Source organism: Pelodiscus sinensis, chromosome 23, assembly GCF_052426305.1.
Source record: "Pelodiscus sinensis isolate ZL-2025 chromosome 23, ASM5242630v1, whole genome shotgun sequence".
In the NCBI taxonomy this organism is placed as follows: Eukaryota; Metazoa; Chordata; order Testudines; family Trionychidae; genus Pelodiscus; species Pelodiscus sinensis.
Genome location: NC_143074.1, coordinates 17,863,350 through 17,883,308, shown reverse-complemented (window position 1 = coordinate 17,883,308; position 19,959 = coordinate 17,863,350). Strand labels below are relative to the sequence as shown.

The 19,959-nt window shown below is 48.0% G+C and overlaps 1 protein-coding gene across 3 annotated transcripts in view; it reads left to right on the top strand.

The window, feature by feature from the left end:
* The window catches only part of VAV2 (vav guanine nucleotide exchange factor 2), a 412,625-nt gene that overhangs the window by 354,248 nt on the left and 38,418 nt on the right, over window positions 1-19,959 (top strand). For all 3 annotated transcript variants that reach the window (XM_089772904.1, XM_075905174.2, XM_075905173.2), the window contains 3 exons: window positions 10,350-10,449; window positions 14,100-14,195; window positions 14,651-14,719. In XM_089772904.1, coding sequence (XP_089629030.1) covers window positions 10,350-10,449; window positions 14,100-14,195; window positions 14,651-14,719 — 265 coding nt within the window. The remainder of the gene's footprint in view (window positions 1-10,349; window positions 10,450-14,099; window positions 14,196-14,650; window positions 14,720-19,959) is intronic.

Below are 19,959 nucleotides of genomic sequence, written 5' to 3'. Positions count from 1 at the left end.
TCAGAAGCTGGACTTGGACGACAGGATGGATCACTCAATGAATTGCCCTGTTAGGGTATGTCTAGACTACCTGGCTCCATCGACGGAGCCATGTAGATGAGTTTACTAGACATAGCAAAATGAAGCGGCGATTTAAATAATCGCCGCTTCATTTACATCAAAATGGCCACTGTGCTGATGGGCACAGCGGGGCAGTCTAGACACGCCGCCGTCGACAAGGGAAGCCTTTCACGAGGCATACCGGGAGCAATGTAGTCTAGACATACCCTTAGAAGACAGGACACTAGGCTATAAATGGAGCGCTGGTCTAACCCAGTAAGACCTCTGTTATATGACCCTGTCCAGTTACTGTCCCTCTCTGACTCCCCTCCCCTTAGGACTGCATTGTGTTTGGCAGCAGCTCAGTCCCTGGGATTAACCTTGAATTAGCTCCCCTGCTAAGGCGATCAAAGTGAATAGCTTAAAGGCAGGAGGCTAGTTCTTTCTAGCATCAATATGACACAGAAGCAGGAAATAAATAAAGTGCTTGTATTTAATCCTCTCTCCATCCCTCTCCTGCCCCCCCCCCCCAAAGGCCCTGTGAGGAAACTCTCCAAATTAAACTGTTTCAAGCTCCTATTCTGGTGAATGCTACAGAAAGTTCCAAGCAGCGAAATGCCAATGGCTGATTTTCTGGGAGGGGGGAGAGGGGTATTTGTCACAACCCTTGAGAGATGATAGAAATGGGTCAAACAGCACTGCCTAGCGACATCGGAAAACTGGAGGTGGGGGGGAGGAAGCGGTCCTTTGGAAGGGAGCAGGTTTTCTTGCTGAAAGTCAATTAGTGCTTTACAGTTTGAGTAGGTGATTGCTTCTCGTGCAGCTTTTGGTGCTATAACTCTTCCCACCTGCCCCAGAGGGCAGTTTCTTCTGCTCACATTTGCAATGTGCTTGGGGCAGCTGGCAGGGAGGGAGGGAGGAGAGAAACCACAAGCCACAGAGTGAAGCCTCGGTACCGTTCACGTCAACCAAAGAGGCGTAGCTCCTCACTGCCTTGCAATGTGAAAAATTGGAAGTGCAAATGTGCAAGACAAGGCCCAAAGTAAACTCTGTCAATTTCTGGTCAGGGGATAAGACAAGAGTTCCTCTCCCTTTTTGCCTGTGAAATGTTTTCGATAGCAAAGGTGCCCCTAAACCTCCCAGGTTCAGGACACTGGCTATAAGGAAGATGCGCCATCAGTATTTCTTTCTAATGCATCACCCTCACAGGAAAGCAAACAAATTCGTGTTGGTTGCCAAAGACAATTGTTTCCTCATGGTGAGCTGACTGTTCACTAGGAAGCATCTCTGGAATCGGAGAGTATGTCTACACTGCAACACTATTCCAAAATAACTGTGTTGGCATCTACACAGCAGGCAGTTATTTCGAAATAGTGTCCAAATACTGTCAAGCTAGGGAACTTCTTACTCCAACTCCTATAACCTTCACTGTACGAGGAATAAGGGAAGTTGGAGGAAGAGGGCTCTATTTCGAATTAAAGCTGTGTAGAAGCTCCCTATTTTGAAATAAGCTACTCAATTTGCGTAGCTTATTTCCAGTTAAGGCCTGCAGTGTAGAAGCACCCTAAATGTGGAGTGTAGACTTGTATCACGAGGGCAGCTCTGTAGAAAACAGAGACAGACGTGATTAAATCCCTTTCAGTGGTTAGTTCAGCCATTGAACTATGTCTGTTCACCAAAAAAATTTTTCTCCTAGCCTTTATGAACACCCCCAACCTTCCAGCCCCTGTGTCATTGTGGTTGCCATTTGTGGCTGATCCTCTATAGCTTCCAGTCCTTTCAATACAGTGACTAGCACCGTATATAATATTCACAATCTGCTTGTCCATTACAAAAGGCTACAGTTAATAATGTTCAAAGCAGAACAGCTGTGTCTGGTTTGGGGTTTGGTTTCTTCACTCTGCCAAAGTTCTCAGATAGGTTTTCCCCTCCACTATAATCTGAAAATCCTTCTCCTTTTCAGGGCCTCTAGCGAATGACATCTGAAGGCGTATTCCCTTCCTTTGCTTTTATCCTAAGCCTCATAAGATTTATGTACGTTGAATGGTATAAGCTACTTATTGGCCCTGGCTCTTATTCTGTGTGGGTCCATTTTCCATTGTCGTTCTCTCCTCCCTTACACAGACTACTCACCTTTATTCACAGGAGATGCCCGCATGGTGCTTTTAGGGCGTGTTCCCTCTTCCATGCCACACTGATCTGTGGAAGTGGGGCATGCGTCATGTTGTTTCTCACTAGCACAGGGGCTTTGGTTTCCAGGCAGAAGGGGAGGTCCGCTTGAGTTACTCGGCTCCTGTTCCATGCTTATGGCTTTAGCAGATACCATTGGGGTGAATTTGTTGCCAGGCATTCTTACTCTGTATTTGCGTAAGAGTGAAATGTAAAGCCCTCCCCCCCTCCCCCAACCTGGCCTATGGGAACCTCCCTGCTAGGGTGAGCTGTGCTGAGGTAAGGAGAAAGTGCACTCAAGAAGTTTTCAATGTGTGTTTCACACGAAGAGGAGGCTCCATTAGAAGTTGTTGTTTCCCTGCCGAGCAGTGCCTCTCGAGGCTTCCAGATCCCACCAAATACTGCGCTGCCCCTTCTCCCCCCAGGAGAGCAAGTTCTGTGCAACCGCCTCTGTTCCAGAAAGAGAATCTAATATTTCCCTTGTAAATAGGTTCATAGCTACTCCATGTGCCCTCTGCATAATGCTCTGGCGTTCGCTAGGGGCTCGCGGTGGTATCGATGCATTAAAGCTGCTTGTAGGGGCCACTGAAATGGGCTTTTAATAGAGCGAGGTGGAATTTTAAAAATTGTGTGGCGGGTGAAATCCGGGCTGTGTTGAACCCAAGGGGAATTTGGCCATTGACTTCATGGGGGAGGCAGGATTTCCTGAGTATCCTGCAGGGTCGTCCTTAGGATTTCTGGGGCCCTCCGTAGTTCTATGAAATGGTGCCTCCATGTCCAATGGCAGCTCGGGGGAACAACTATTTTTTAGAGACGTGATTTTGGAATCTTCAGCAACACACCAACAAAATTGTTTGAAAGCAAATTCTGAACTAAAGCCCTTTGTACCTGGGGTTGGTAAATGCCCGTTGAATGGCTTCAGTACCACTCAAATGGCTCTTTCCCGGGATTCTGCTAATCGCTCTGGCGGGCTTTTTCTGTTTTAAGTGAACTAGATCGTCTCTGGAAAAAGCAGAGCCACAGACCAGGGGTAGGAAGAGGCAGGAGGATGGACATTAAGATCGAGTGGTGCCCCAAATTTTCAGGTGCCCTACGCATCTGCCTATTCTGTGTACAACTAAGGACAACTCTGTATCCAAGTGCTGTTTTGAGGGAAGAATTGAGACAACACATTGGTGAGGTGATAAGGATGCCGTCGAGATATCCCCTAGCTCTGAACGCTGGCCTAGCCTCCCTATGGTGGGTGGTGAAATTAACCTTCATTACTGTGCACAAAGTGCTCTGAGATCCTTGCATGAGCAGAGCAAATTGTTATTTGATACCATGGTTCGTTGTTACCGCTAGATGGCCAGACCACACTAGCAGACATGGAGTCCTGGGGTTCAGATGATATAGCCAAAAGCGTAGGCCAAGAGGTGACCTGTTGGGTTAGAATCAGAGGGGAACAATTTAAACGGAAAGTTTGGCAATCTTGTGAGTAGATTTAAATAGAGCTCTGCTTACCCCTTAACTACTGGGCAGGTATCCCCTGTTTCTAAGGCCTCTGTGTTCTTCTACTGTTTTTCCACTGCCCTCCAAGGCTCCCCAGCAGCGAGCTCTGCTTACCTCTTAACTACTGGGCAGGTATCCCCTGTTTCTAAGGCCTCTGTGTTCTTCTACTCCTGTTTTTCCACTGCCCTCCAAGGCTCCCCAGCAGCATGATGCATTGCTCCTGTGCATTGTGGATTTTTTAAAAAACGAAACGCTTTGTAAATCTCGTATGTCAGACGGAGATTTAAATTTATGTTCTGGGAGCCCCTTTTAAACTGGCTGCATATTACGGCACATGTTGAGATGTTGTTAAGGGAAAAAAGTCAGAGGAATAATCTGTATTGGCTGCAGCTTCATCGGGTATTGAGAGTTCCATAAATCTCTCCGTTCAATTATGCGGCTGGGTTAGAGAATCGCAGATTTACACGCTGACACAGGTCAGGGATACTGGGATCTCCCCTAGCACATAACCGGCCTCTGAAATAATGGCTGAGTTACCGTAGGCAGTTGCACATGTCCTGTTTTAACCAGGTGCAATACACCGAATGGGTAGGAGGGATGGAGATGGGGGGAACATATAGGATTAGTGGGATTTAGGATTTAAATTTTTAAAAAAGGAATCCACCACATGCCCTGACTCTTTGCATCTGCCCCGGGATGTGTAAGTCAGCCGGTCAGTTTCCAGCCCTCTCTGCTGGTCTGGCGTTGAAAGATGCAGACGTTCCAACTCTGTTGACCCCTCTTGCCCGGAAAAGTACCCGAGCTGTTGATGTACAACAGCATGCATTTAGTTGGGTCCCTTAGGCCCCGTGCCTGCACAGGGTTGTTTGATGGTGAGACTTCTCATGTACCCCAGCTCCAACATGTGCGTGCAGGATCAAATACTCTGGTTTTTTCCACCTTTTGTCTGTCTAATCCATTTGGACAGTCAAGGCCACTCACAGCAAGGGGAGGGGCAGCTGCCCTGGAGCCTGGTGATTTAAAAGGGCCCCTGGCTCCCAGCTGCCAGCGCCCCTTAAATCACCGCTGGAGCCCCCCAGGCTGGCTGTGGGAGGCTAGTCCTAGCTCCACCCTTTCTTCCTAAGGCTCTGCCCTTTCTGCGGACACGGAGACAGGCCCCTCCCTCCTTGGCCAAAGCCCAGCAAGTTTCTCCGCAACCCTATAGACAGTAAACTCTTTGTGGCAGGGACTGTTCCTACACTAGACCTGGCAGCTTGGCTTACGGTACACAACTCCAGCTAGGTAGAATACCTCATCTTAAGCCGAGCTTAGCATCCCTGACTCCTTGCAAGAGCAGGAGTATTGGATACTGGCTGGGGCACCCTCTGAGTTTGATTTAGCGAGTGTTAACTAGACTCGCTAAATCAAACTCCGGAAGACCAAGCGCGGCAATGTCAATTTTTCATGGACTGAAGACAAGGCCTTGGTGTCTGTACAGCACCTGGTCCAGTGGGGCCTTAATCTCAGTTGAGGCCTCTAGTTTTCTATGGTCGTGCAAATAATACTAATTTCAGAGTCCTTTCTGAATATTTTGTTACCACAGAAGAAATATCATATAGTGATTAAGTGTCTGGACTGAAATTTAGGAGCCATCATTTCTGTTACCTGTTCCTGCAACTGACTTGCTCTGTGATTTTGGGCAAGTCACTTTGCTTCTGTTTGTAAAGTAGGGATCATTTTTCTACCACACAAGAGTGTTCGGAAGCTAAAATAATAATAGTAAATGCTTGGGGAGCCTTAAATGAAAAAGGTGCATTAACACGGGATTGGTGGGTTCATCAAATGTGAATGCTTGTGGTTTGGAAAACCTTCTGATTTAGTTGTATTACCATTTCATCTAAGAGCCTTAGTCATGGACCATGAGGCCAGTGCACTAAGTGCTGTAGAAACACAGAACAAAATCAATTTTCCATGCCCCAAAGAGCTTACAAGCCATGTACAGGACGCTCTCTAGTCCCTAACCGGTGCCAAACCAGAGAATTTTTCTGATGAAACTTGAGGAACGTCCACACTGCAATTGCATTATTCCACAAGAAAATTGGAAGAACAGAGGGGTTTTTCCGGCACTGGTAATCCTCATTCTACGAGGAAGAAGCCTTTTTCCGAAAGAGCTCTTCTGCAAAAAGGCGTGTGTGGATGGGGAAGAGGGAGTTCTTTCGGAAGAAGAGGAAAGAGGAAAAAGCACAGGTGCCCTGGTGGCCATTCTGTCCATAGCAATCACTGCTTACATGCGAGAGAGCATCCATTCAGTGGAGACGCTCTCTTTTGAAAAAGCAGATCACTTTTTCGATGCACTTTTGCAGGGTGGATGCTCTCTTTTGGAAGAAGTTTTTTCGGAAGATCTTTTCCAAAAAAAAGCTTCTTCTGAAAAAAGCCTATAGTCTAGACGTAGCCTGAGAGCATGGCCTGATGGCTGTAAAGAAACTTTATGGAACTTTAATGAATGTGGGAAACTTTAATGGATGTGGGAAACTTGGCCACATCCATTAAAGTGGACATCTGGCTAACTAAAATTATGCTGGACCATGGATGTTGCTGGCCCAAAGAGTTCAGACAATACAAGTCAGTAGGATAGGCATGGATATTAGCACACCAGAAGCCTGGCCGTTGTCACAGAAGCCAGTTATGCAGTGTTATGGCCCTGGCAGGATGTGCTGTGAGCCACGTTGGACAAATTAAATTAATTTCTCAAATGACAGTGGGGAGGGGGCGTTATTTTACCTTTAAGCCGTCTGAGCTCTCGGTTGCTTTGTTGCTTTCATGCAGCACGTGAACTGCTCTTGCAATTTACCACGCTAACCCGGTGTAAAATGCAGATCAGAGCAGAAGTGATAAGGGAGAGGAAAAGCCTCTTAAGATGCCCTGGGGATTGCTGCCTATGTTGTCACCTCAAGGAAATACTTGGTTGCAGTAGGGCCCGTTGTTTAGCAGCCTCTGCGTTGAGCGGCGTGCGTGCAGGATCTGTAGGGTGTGCGCACCATTTACCTTCATATTTATTGAACCTCCAGAGCCTCTGTTTGGTACTGACCTCCCCTCGCAATGTCTGGTTTGAATGCATGGCATGTAGCATTCAGCCAGGAAGAAAGGTATCCTGCTGACCAGTGAAGTCCCCGGTACCTTTTGCAGTTGGCTTTCTGAGTGTTGTTGCTTTAACACCCAGCTACATAGGGTCACACGAGGGAAGCGAGTTAGCAGAAATGAATCAGAGGGGAAGTACCGTGTGGGGAGGGAGAAACTCCAGGACACAAGATGAACTTTAAAATAGCAGTCGCCCCGTCATTCTTGCCCGTGCCTCGGACAGCATCCATGGCTTTGACACCCGGCAGGCCCAGCTACACAGGCTGCCTGTAGTTTGGGGAGGCAACTAAATACATAGTATAACCAGTGCTCCTGGGATGCTGCTGCAGACCCCTCACCTGCCTCCCACTCCTACCCCTATGCCGGGCTTGTGCTAGAGGCGTTCCCACGAGCCCCTGGCAGGTTTTTGCTAAGTGCTGTACGGAGCAGGGGGGCAGAATTGGCCTCTTAAACCCACATGGCCTCAGTGACTATCCATGGCCACCATGTCTTTGGAACCTGAAGGGGGGTTCCAGATAGGGATGGTAAATTGAATAGTCGTGTAACCTCATGAATTCTTATTGGTTAATTGACTATTCTGTAGTCAGTGCACTCCAGCCTCACTCCTGGGGAGCCCCCTGTCACTCCATGCTGCTGTATCAGAGGCAGCAGCATGGGGTGCCAGACAGGAGCTGGTCCATGAGGGGATACAGTTTAAAAACCAGCTCCCCTCATGGACTGGCTGCCTGTCACCCTGTGCTGCTGCCTCTGGTAAAGAGGCAGCAGCACAGGGTGGCAGCAGCCCCTATCTGGTGCGGGTCTGAGCTCCCGGATCCAGTGCAAGCCAGAACTGAGCTGGGCTGCCTGCCCACCCAGCTCCGAATACACTTTAAATGCAGAGCCACAGTGGGGGTAGGTCCCAGACCTGGCGTGAGCCAGGACTGAGTCGGGCTGCCTGCCCACCCAGCTCCGAATACACTTTAAATGCAGAGCCACAGTGGGGGTAGGTCCCAGACCTGGCGTGAGCCAGGACTGAGTTGGGCTGCCTGCCCACCCAGCTCCTAATATACTTTAAGGGCAGAGCTGCAGCAAGGGTGGGTCCCAAACCCATCTCAAGCCAGGACTGAGGTGGGCTGCAGGCCATCCTGCTAAAGAATTTATGAGGGGAGGGGCAGAGAAATGAGTGTCGTCTGTAGCATTAACCTATAAGCTTTTGTTTATTGGTTAATCAGCTTATCGACTACGCTATTACACCCCTAGTGCCAGAGAGGATGGCGAGAGGCTGTTCTCAGTGGTGACAGATGGCAGAACAAGGAGCAATGGTCTCAAGTTGCAGGGCGGGATGTCTAGGTTGGATTAGGAGAAACTATTTCAGTAGGAGAGTGGGGAAGCACTGGGATGGGTTCCCGAGGGAGGGGGTGGAATCTCCATCCCTAGAAGTTTTTAAGTCCCGGCTTGACAAAGCCCTGGCTGGGATGGTTTAGTTGGGTTGGTCCTGCCTTGGGCAGAAGGCTGGACTCGACCTTCTGAGGTCTCTTCCAACTCTAGGGGTATGTTTACACTACCACCCTAGTTCGAGCTAGGGTGGTAGTGTAGACATACCCTAGGATTCTATGATTCTATGTTTAGACTGTTTTAATTAATTACCTAATTGTTCATATAGCCCTTGTGCATCCATTTAGCATGCAAGCAATGTGACTTGCGTTGCCATCATTGGGTAAGAGATACGGTGCATGAGGCGGTATATTTGCTTATGACCACTGACGGGGGCATTTCATAACCTGCTATGAAGGAGGGTCTTCCTGGGGACCAGGGGTGGCCTGGGAGCCTAGGCAGACTAGGCAGTCCGATAGGGCACCCGATGATGATGTCATGGCCATTGACGGCCATGCAGGCGGGGGCGCTAATCGCACCTTCCGCCTGGGGCGCCAGCTGCCGCAGCCGGCCTCAGCCCGCTCCTGCTGGGGACAGTTTTATTAATTGATTTAAATGCTCCTACCTGAAACCTGTTCCTTTTAAATATATCTGACCTGCTGATAGCTGTGAGCTACAAGATTGTGATAGTATAAGATGTTAGGAATCATTAAAAAAAGGGACTGAGAATCCATGTTACTCACATCTTGAATACTGTGTATCGATGTGGTCACCTCATCTCAAAAAAGATATCTTGGCCTTGGAAAAGGTTCAGAGAAGGGCAACTAAAATGATGAGGGATTTGGAACGGTTCCCATATGAAGACAAATGAAAGAGACTAGGACTTTTTATCTTAGAAAAGAGGAGACGAAGGGGGGATATGATAGAGGTCTATAAATCATGACTGGTGTGGAGAAAGTGAATAAGGAAAAGTTATGTACTTGTTCCCATAATGTAAGAACTAGGGTCACCATGTAAAATTAACAGGTAGCAGGTTTAAAACAAACAAAAGGAAGTTTTTCTTTATGCAGCACATGGTCAACCTGTGGAACTCCCTGCCAGAGGATGTTTAACAGGACTTTAACAGGGTTCAAAAAAGAACTAGATAAATTCGTGGAGGACAGGTCCATCAGTATTTATTAGCCAGGGTGTATAGGAATGGTGTCCCTAGCCTCTGTTTGTTAGATGCTGGGAATGGGTGACTGAGGAGGGATCCCTTGATGATTCCCTGCTCTTTTCATTCCCTCTGGGGCACCGGGCATTGGCCACTGTTGGATGACAGGATACTGGGCTGGATGGACCTTTGTTCTGACCCCGTATGGCCGTTCTTGTATATCCACATTGCAAGCTGTTAGAGGTAGGGGCTAGCTTTTTGTTCTATGTTTTATACAGCGTCTAGCACAGTGGGCTCCTGGCCCATAATAAGGACAGCTATGTGCTTCTGCAGCACAGATGACAATTTAACAATAGCCAGGGCATTGAGCTCTGGGACTCGAGTACACACCCCATAGAGACAAGAACTTGGCAGGAAGTTAGGAGCTGGAGTCAGATCCAGACTGTTCCAAAGTCCTGATGTGTTTTGAGCCAGACCTATCTCTGTGCATGCACTGAGAAATAACTGCACAGTGGATAAGCGGATGCCCTCTACTGGGCTGGATTGGAGCATCTCAGTCAGTGGAAAGAAGAAAAATGAAGGGGTGTCCAGATGAAAAATCATCCTAGGTCTTTTTCTCCTGCATGAACAGGGACTTCAGAGCAATTCAGAGCCGGGGAGTGGTAGCCGTGCACCATAGCTTAACAGCTGGCCTCAGCCCCGCAAACGTGGATGCAGGGATGTCAACAGGCCTGTGTTGGAATTATGCCAGGGCTCAGCAGCGGAGGGAGCAGCCCCGGTACTTTGCGTCATGGGAGGGCAGATGAATTGAAAATTCCCTTCCGTTCCCCACCAGCCTTGCCGAATTTCTCACACGGGCGCGAACACGCTGCTGTGAATACGTCAGCGCTGTAAAGAAGTGCGAATCCTCCGCGGGGTGGTTCGAGGGGGGAGGGGAGAGCTAGCTGTTTGCTTTGCGCATTCCCATGGTTTTTTTTATAATGAGTAATAACGACTGGCAAACGTTTGGCCCTTCAATCCTCTCCAGGCTGCTGATTTATGGCGAGTACTGCAGCCACATGGAATGCGCCCAAAATACCCTGAACAGCCTCCTAGTGAACAAAGAGGACTTTCGACAAAAAGTGGAGGTAAGCGGGGGTGAGGGAGACTGGGGAGGTGGATGCACGGGGAGGTGGGTGTCCGGCAGCGCTTTTGTCTTCTGCCTCCTTGCTTGGAGAGACTTCCTTGTGCGGTTCGGAAACTGCTCCTGGGTGTGAATGATTACGGAAAATCCCCAAAGAGCTTGGATTTGAAAGAGGAAAGAAATGGGGGCTGATTCTGGGGCAGCACAAGGGCATTGGCGGGCAAAGGTAGTTCCACGCTGGCTTTCAGTACTTAAGATGAGTCTGCCAGTGTGCCCCCTGGCATAAATTACAGCAGCCGAGGCACGCTTAACTTGGGCTGCTAAGCAGCCCAGAATATCCATAGCACATCACCCCCACGCCCCTCATCTACCTCCCACTCCCACCCCTATGCAGGCCCTGTGCTAGAGGGGTTCCCATTAGCCCCCTTGTAGCTTTTTAATAGCCACCGTATGGAGCAGAGGACAGAATCGGCCTCTTACACTTGTATGGCCTCCATGGTGCAAGGCTTAAACCCACCAGCTACGTCTACACTGGCCCCAAGTTCCGGAAAAGGCATGCAAAGCAGGTAAGTCAGAATAGGGAAATCCGCGGGGGATTTAAATATCCCCCGCGAATTTAAATAAACATGGCCGCCGCTTTTTTCCGGCTTGGGGAAAAGCCGGAAAAAAGCGTCTAGACTGGCGCGATCCTCCGGAATAAAGCCCTTTTCCAGAGGATCTCTTATTCCTACCTGAAAGTAGGAATAAGAGATCCTCCGGAAAAGGGCTTTATTCCGGAGGATCGCGCCAGTCTAGACGCTTTTTTCCGGCTTTTCCCCAAGCCGGAAAAAAAGCGGCGGACATGTTTATTTAAATCCGCGGGGGATATTTAAATCCCCCGCGGATTTCCCTATTCTGACTTACCTGCTTTGCATGCCTTTTCCGGAATTTGGGGCCAGTGTAGACGTAGCCACCATATTTGGACTGTTTTAATGATTGTGTTTCAAACCTCCCCTTCCCCCGCTTTTTAATACTCTGGCTTTATAGCAGGAAGGCCCCAAAGTCTTCCCCCAGCCAGCTGGCTGTGTCCCAGTAAATGACAGCCAGGGATGATGGAAAAGATTTCGTAGGAAAAGATCCGATTCACTGTCCCCTTTGAGCATCCTCAACGCCCATTTGGAGATTGGTGGATTTTCAGACCAGAAGAATTGTCTTCTCTGACCTCCTACCTAACACAAGCCAGAGGATTTCACCCCTCCATGCCTGTAGGGAGCTTCACGGGAGAGCTGCGATTGGCCCCTGGTTCATTCCGCCCATCTCCCCAGTAAAAAGGGTGCAATAGTGGATCGGCCTCGCTTGGGAGAGCAGGTTTCCCACACATCTTCTCTTTCCCACCCGCCATCTTTCCCTCCATGAAGCCCACTTCTTCACACTTCATTGCTCAAATGCGTGCTCGGGCTGCCTATGCCAACAACCTTCGGCCCAGGTGCCACTCCCTGAACCTGAGAGAGTCGCCTCCCGACCTCCGTGACGGCGCCACCCCCGTAAGATGAAATCGCTCCTTGCCTCCAGCATCGGGACGTTCTGGGCGCACTCCAAAAGCAGTGGGCATCTGCCCATCAAGTCCAGTGGTATTCGGATCCATTAAAACCAGCCCGTGCGGCCGGTGCTGAATTTCTGGAAGAGGCGGGCATGGTGCTGGAGCCAGGTGCATTGCAGGCCGGCTCTGCCCAGACTTGGCGCTAGCCCCGCCCTTCCTCCCTTGGATGCTCCAGTTTTGTGCCTCTCTGGAGCAGAGGGTTTGGACCACACTCAGTCCTGGCATAAGCTGTTACAACCTAATGAAGCCAGTGGAGACTGGACCTACTGACCCTGAATTGTCCTCTGACCTGTGTTGTGTGCCCAAATGGCTCCTTGGGGCTAAGACATTGAGACTAGCCAACCCATTTCCTCTTTACAGCCATAGGAATCTCTGTTGATTGGGCTAATCAGCTAGGGGTGAGCGTTGTATTAGTCGAGGCTCTTCTCTGGCCCCCCTCATGGCCGTACCTAAGCACCTCGCAGTCTTTCCTGTCTTTGTCCTCACAGTGCCTCCGTGAGGGAGAGGGGCCAGAAAGGACAGGCCATTTGAGCTGCTAGTTGCTTCCAACTGAAATTCCTGCTTGGTGTGTGATGTTAATCTCAAGTTGCAGGGCTGCCTGTGCATGTTACTTTATTGTCCACAAATGGCTTCTGATTCGCAGGGCAAATGCAGCAATGCGATTATGAACTGAACTGTTTTATATAACCCCCGCCTCCTGGCTCTCACATCAAAATATTACCATCCCGAACGTGCCCCGTATCCACAGCACTGCTGCTGTGACCTCAAGCTGTTCATCCATTTCTCCTTATTTAATTACATTTCTGCTTGTTAGCAGAGCCTTTCTCTCTGCCTAGTCTAATAAACACATCAGGCAAATCACAACGCACTCTAGTCTTACTGTGTAATGGGGTCTGGGATAAGGGAGTTTCTTTCTTTCTTTCTGTGGGTGTGTCTAGACTACAGAGTTTTTTCGAAAAAGTGGCCTTTTTTCGAAAAAACTTCCCCTGCATCTAGACTGCTGCTGTGTTCTTTCAAAAGTAAATCGAAAGAACGCGGCAGTTTTTTCGACCGTGGAAAACCTCGTTTTACGATGAAGAAAATCTTTTTTTGAAAGTGCTTTCGAAAAAAGGCACTATGTAATGCAAACTACTTTTTCAAAAACTACTGGTTGTAGTCTAGACACTCTTTTTCGAAAGAGGCTTTCAGTCTAGACGTAGCCTTTCTTTCTTTCTTTCTTTCTTTCTTTCTTTCTTTCTTTCTTTCTTTCTTTCTTTCTTTCTTTCTTTCTTTCTTTCTTTCTTTCTTTCTTTCTTTCTTTCTTTCTTTCTTTCTCTCTCCCCCTCTCCCCTCTCCCCCTCTCCCCCCCCGCTTCCCCCCAACGTAGATTTGAGGCAGTCCCTCCCTATGGCCTCGTCACTACTCTGTGGCTAGGATTTCCATCAGAACTGATCCAGGTTGCCCCTGAATCACCTGGCGTAGTCACTACTTCTGAAACCCAGAGAAGTAGTACTGACTTCTGGAGAGAGGAAATAAGAGTATATAAGAACATAAGAATGACCATACTGGGTAAGACCAAGATCCATCTTGGCCAGTATCCTGTCTTCCAACAGTGGCCAATGCCAGGTGCCCTAGAGGGAATGAACAGAACAGGCAATCATCGAGTGATCCATCCTCTGTTGCCCATTCTCAGCTTCCGACAAAGGCTAGGGACACCATTCCTACGCATCTTGGTTAATAGCCATTGATGGACCTGTCCTCCATTAATTTATCTGGCTCTTTTTTGAGCCCTGTTAAAGTCCTGGCCTTCACAATATTCTCTGGCAAGGAGTTCCACAGATTGAGTGTGCATTGTATGAAGGGACTCAACCCTAGGTCTCCCACCTGCACAGTAGCACAAATAGCGCTGCACGAGTGGAAGTGATAGGAGGTAGTGTACATATGATGAAACTGGGACATTTACCCCAGCCTCAGTGCCCCTATTGGAAAAATGAGGCACTAACAACGCATTGTGCTTTGAGAGTTTACAGAAGCAAACCAAAGCAGCTTTAGAAGAATGTTTTCCCACCTCTTGATTTATTTTGTTTTGGTTTTAGGAATGCACATTAAAGGTTCAGGATGGGAAGTTTAAATTGCAAGATCTGTTGGTGGTTCCAATGCAAAGGGTCTTGAAGTATCATCTCTTGTTAAAAGTAAGTGTTTCAGTCTCAAGAATTTTCTTGCGATGGCCACTTTTGCTGTAGCATCTGTGATCTTTTCCCGTAGCAAATGGAATCAGTATTGGATAGCACAGAACATTTTTTCTTTAAACAAAACAATGACTATTTAGCACAATGTAATATTTGTGCCCTCTTTTAAAGTACCAGAGTAATTCTATAATAGTTAGCCACAAGAGGCAGTTAATGAACATAAAATAAGCTTTCATATAATCTGATTATGTGTGAAATTCCTCCCGCAAGCTCTGTGTAACAAATCCACTAAGCACCAACAGCTTTGCTGGTTCCTTTCCTTAAAGCTGCCGACTGCTTGTAGCTGTGTGTTCACAGTGGCAGGCAATAATTGCTTTATGTCTTGTCGTGTGTGCCGTTACACGAGTTGGCTAGAGGTGTGTGAAACTTTGCTAACGCATTTGGAATATTTCTTGCAGGAGCTTCTCAGCCATTCATCTGATCGGCCAGAAAAGCAGCAACTCAAAGAAGCTTTGGAAGCCATGCAGGTATGAGTGCTGCCGTCCACCTGCAGGGAATGGATAGAAGTTGTGTACCCTTCAACTTTCGGTTGCAATGGTGGAGATAAATCAGTGTCTAAGCTATTATTGTTTATCTGTGTTTCAGTAGCACCAAGAGGTCGGTGCCCCGTTGCATTAGGCATGGTACAAACACGTAACAGGAACCATTCCTGCCCCAAAGAGCTGAAAGTCTAATGACGTATTTCTGCAAAGATAGTGACACTTGCAAAGAGTTCAGACAAAGCCATTTCCAATAGCTCGGCTTAGGGGTGTTAAGATTCCGTAAGCATGCTTCTTATTTGCTTTGCAAAAGCTGCAGGTGAGAGATGGGTATCACTAATCAGATGCAGTATTTCTACCTGCAGGGGAGGGGCAGGAAGGTCAATTATTCATAGAAAAAACTTGAGAGGGAAACATGTAGCACATCAGGGCAAAGGAAAGAGATGTCTTTTCCTTTAGAATATGTATATGTACTCTAGTTGCTATTAAAGGTTGAACCTCTCTAGCCCGGCACCCTCAGGACCTGACTGGTGCCAAACCAGAGAATTTACCAAACCATGGGAGGTTAATATTATCTAGCCACATCTCCAACACTTCCATTGCTCACTGGGCTCTTAGAAGACATTTAGGGACAAATTAGAGCTAAACAACAGCTCAGAACACCAAAAGCCAGGACTTTGTAAACAAACCCCCAGACAATGTAAAAGGAAAATTCCCCATCTGCTCCTGCCCAGTGGTATTCTGCTCAATATCGGATGATAAACAAACAAACTTTATGGGTCTGTGGGAAACTTAACCACACCCATAATAAGTGGACATTCAGGTAGTTAAAATCATGCCAAACCACGGATGTTGCTGGACCAGAGACTGCCAGACTAGAGAGATTCCACCCGTAGAAGTGATTTCATAACGAATGCATACATAGCTGCTGGCACTGTTATCTCTGCTCTAAAGTCTAGTGGGAAACTGGTATTGGTTGCTGACTTTGCACTGATAACCCTGGTATGTAAATGTACTTTGACAAATTCAGCTTTTGCTAAATCTGGAGCGACTCCATTGGCATGTGTGGCGTTACTTTGAATCTGTACCAGTGTTGTGGAAATTAGTCCCTCTTGGTGTGTTTGTGTGCTGTATCTGCATGGAGCCTAGATGAGGTGCACCATCATCCAGATCCGAATACCACTGGACTGGAGCAGAAAGGGAATTTTCCCTTTACGTTATCTGGGGGGATTGATGGACCATGGCTTGTCCACAAAATGGGAGTTTCTGGATGTTTGAAAATGTTGGGGGTTTCAACAAAAACTTTGGAAACCCCCAAATTTGAGAAAAATAGCATCAAAAGCAAATAAATACATTTTTGTCAGTGTTTTCTGCATTCCGATGGCCTTAAAACTATGTAAACTCAGCAAAATCTGCCTGTAAAACCAGTCTTTTAACCGAGATTATCTTCATGACCACACAGAATATTTACTGGGGTGCTGCGCTCTATGTTCTGAAATCACATTGTCTGAGGATCAGCTATTTTTTTTTCTAACACCCCTTCATTTCCTAGGACTTCAGCAACCTTCAGTGTCTTTGTTAGTCGTTATCCCTGCAAGTCGTTATCCCTATCAGTACGTACACCCAGTTAGTGTGTAGGTCACAGGAAAGTGAAGAAACAACAAATGGTCTGGGAGCACTTTGTAGACTAACAAAACACGTAGATGGTATCATGAGCTTTCATGGGCAAAGTGCTAGCAGACCATTTGTTGTTTTTCCTGTACAGACTAACTCAGCTACCCCCTGAAGAAAAGTGAAGGTTGTTTGAAGGACGTTACAATCTCGACAACCCAGGATCAGGTTTTCCATGTCAAGTATCTTGGGCTACAAAGCAGACCCCAAGTGCAATATTCTAAAAAGAACTATCTGAGAGAACCTGCAGGATCCTGGCACAACTGAAATTGAGGGGCGAGGGGACAATGTCTGTGCCAGGTGTTGAGTTATCTGTGATTCACCTTCTCTGGTTTGGGTTGAGCCTTCTTAAAACAAAGTTATTTAAACAGTCATTGACCTGTGTGGACATGCTCACGTTACAAAGCTAAACTCAGGGGTTCCAAAAATGCTACCTGTGAGTCACTGAGGCCTTGTCTTCCCTTACGGGGAGATGGATGCTCTGGCGATCAGTCTCTAAGGGGTTGATTTAGTGGGTCTAGTAAAGGGTTGATTGTGCTCCTGTTGACTCCGTATTCCACTGGGTCAGGAGGAGTAAGGGGAATCAATGGGAGAGTGTCTCTCATCAATAGGGTTGCCAGGTGTCCGGTTTTGAACTGGACAGTCTGGTATTTGAGGGTTCTGTCCGGGAAACAAATTGAGAAAATACCGGACATATCAAATGTCCGTTATTTTCTAATTAGGTAAGTTTTATTATTATTAGGAGTATCAGTACGTAGCTGTGTACTGCCTGGCTCGTAGACACGCTCACGCTGTGTGAGTGTGTCTACCAGCCAGGCAGTATGCAACTACATGAGGCGGGGCGGGTGCGGAGTGGGTAGCGCCCCGGGATTTGCGTGCACCCAAGTCAGTCCCGCTCCCTGTTGGCCAGTTCTGTCCCTACTCTCCCCCCCCCCCGATCTCCCCCGGCCAGCCCCTCTTGCCCCCCACTTTCCCCCTTCCCCCCACCAGCCCCGCTTCCATCCTGTCCGGTCCTGCCCTCTCCTCCCCCATCTGAGATCAAGCGTGTCTAGTATTATTTCTGAAGCCACCTGGTAACCCTACCCATCAACCTGCCACAGTGGGGATGCTGCAGTAAGTCGAACTAAAATATATTGACTCTCGCTATGCCACTCACATAGCTGGATTTGTGTACCTTAGTTCGGCTTTGCCCCCTAGTGTAGGCCAGGCCTAAGTGCTGTGTCTGGCTTCTTACCTTCCCCGGCTGTGAACTGAAGGCTTTTGTTTCTTTTCCTGCTGCAAAAACAAAGGTTTACACCAGGGCTAAGTCTAGACTACCTCCCTTTTTCGTAAAAGGGATGTAAATTAGACGTATCGCAATTGCTAATGAAGCGGGGATTTAAATCTCCCCCGCTTCATTAGCATAAAAATGGCTGTCGCTTTTTTTCCGCACCGAGCTTTGTCAGAAAAAAGTGCCAGTCTAGACGCTGATCTTGTAGAAAATAAAGCTTTTTCCGAAAGATCCCTTATCCCTCTATGAAATAAGGGATCTTTCGGAAAAGGCTTTATTTTCTGCAAGATCAGCATCTAGACTGGCGCTTTTTTCCGACAAAGCTCCGTGCGGGAAAAAAAGCGGCAGCCATTTTTATGCTAATGAAGCGGGGGAGATTTAAATCCCCGCTTCATTAGCAATTGCGATACGTCTAATTTACATCCCTTTTACGAAAAAGGGAGGTAGTCTAGACGTAGCCCAGTAGTGTCCACGGTGGGTGCATGCTTGCTCCATGCCTTCAATTTCAGTCACAGTGGGAATTCCAGATGCCCTGTGCTTTCCGGAATCAGACCCAGGGGACCAGATTCAGGGAACTTACAGAGGCGCTTGGATCCATGTGGATGGGAGGGCTCACGTGCTTTATGTCAGACATGTACTGAAGTGCCTTGTTGAATCGAGGTGGTGCATGAAATCCATATTTCGCACACAAATGTATGATGGGTGAACATAAGAACATAAGAACGGCCGTACTGGGTCAGACCAAAGGTCCTTCTAGCCCAGTATCCTGTCTGCTGACAGTGGCCAGCACCAGGTGCCCCAGAGAGGGTGGACTGAAGACAATGATCAAGTGATTTGTCTCCTGCCATCTCTCTCCAGCCTCTGACAAACAGAGGCCAAGGACACCATTATATCCCCTGGCTAATAGCCTTTTATGGACCTAACCTCCATGAAATTTTCTAGCTTCTCTTTAAACTCTATTATAGTCCTAGCCTTCACAGCCTCCTCTGGCAAGGAGTTCCACAGGTTGACTACACGCTGTGTGAAGAAGAACTTTCTTTTATTCGTTTTAAACCTGCTACCCATTAATTTCATTTGGTGACCTCTAGTTCTTCTATTTAGGGAACTAATAAGTAACTTTTCTTTATCGGCCCTCTCCACACCACTCATGATTTTATAGACCTGGTGAGCAGAACTTATTACGATATAAGGCTTGGTCTGAAGTCAGGGAGAGCCTGTATATTGATTTCACTGGGCCCTGGGTCAGACCTATGTAGCTCGGCTCCTTTGGACTATTATCCCAGAGATTTCTCCCATTGTGTTGGAAATATTTGGGTGGAATCGGGGAAACTACTGTGAGCCACGGAGAGGCAGAGAGGTTCGTTATATAGACCTGGATGGTGAGCAAGGACTTAAATGGTGGGGGTGGAACCGGGAAGGAGACCTGTTTTGAAAATAAACCAATGACTTTAATACCCGGAGAGAAAGAAGAGCAGTGATATGTCCTTCCCACCCTCCTTTCAGTGTCTGAGAGTACATCGACACGGCAAAAACCAGAAGATCCATTGCAGCAAGTCTGGATCAGCTGACTCGGGTTTACGCTATGGGGCAGCAAATAGCAGTGTAGACACTATGGCTCAGGCTGGGGCCATGCTATGAGAAGCAATTACAATGGGGGAAGTCTAGGTTGGATATTTGGAAAAACCATTTCCCGAGGAGAGTGGGGAAGCACTGGGATGGGTTCCCTAGGGAGGGGGTGGAATCTCCATCCCTAGAAGTTTTTAAGTCTCAGCTTGACAAAGCCCTGGCTGGGCTGATTGAGTTGGGGTTGGTCCTGCTTTGGGCGGGGGGCTGGACTTGATGACCTTCTGAGGTCTCTTCCAGCCCTAGGATTCTGAGCATCCCCCTCATTGGGTTTAAGGGTCATGGCTCCAACCTTAGCCCGAATGTCTACTCTGCTGGTTTTAGCCCTGTAGCCTGGGCCCAGGTCAGTTGACCTTGGTCCTGAGATTTGCTGCGGTGGATCTTTATTTACAGTGTTTACAGTGTAGACATACTGTGAACCTGGCGATTCAAAGGGGCATGGAGCTCCAGTGACAGCAGTGCCCCCCTGCATCCAGAGAATAATTTGCCATCAGAGCACCAAGCAGTGCTCCAGGCAGCCTGGAGCGAGACCACTGCGGGCTGGCTGCCCTCAGCCCTGCCCCTTCTACCTAAGCCCCGCCCCTTCCGCCTGAAGCCCCGCCCCTTCCAGCAGTGTGGAGCCACACACCCCACCTTGCCCAGGGGCCCAGCCTGGCTGTTGGCT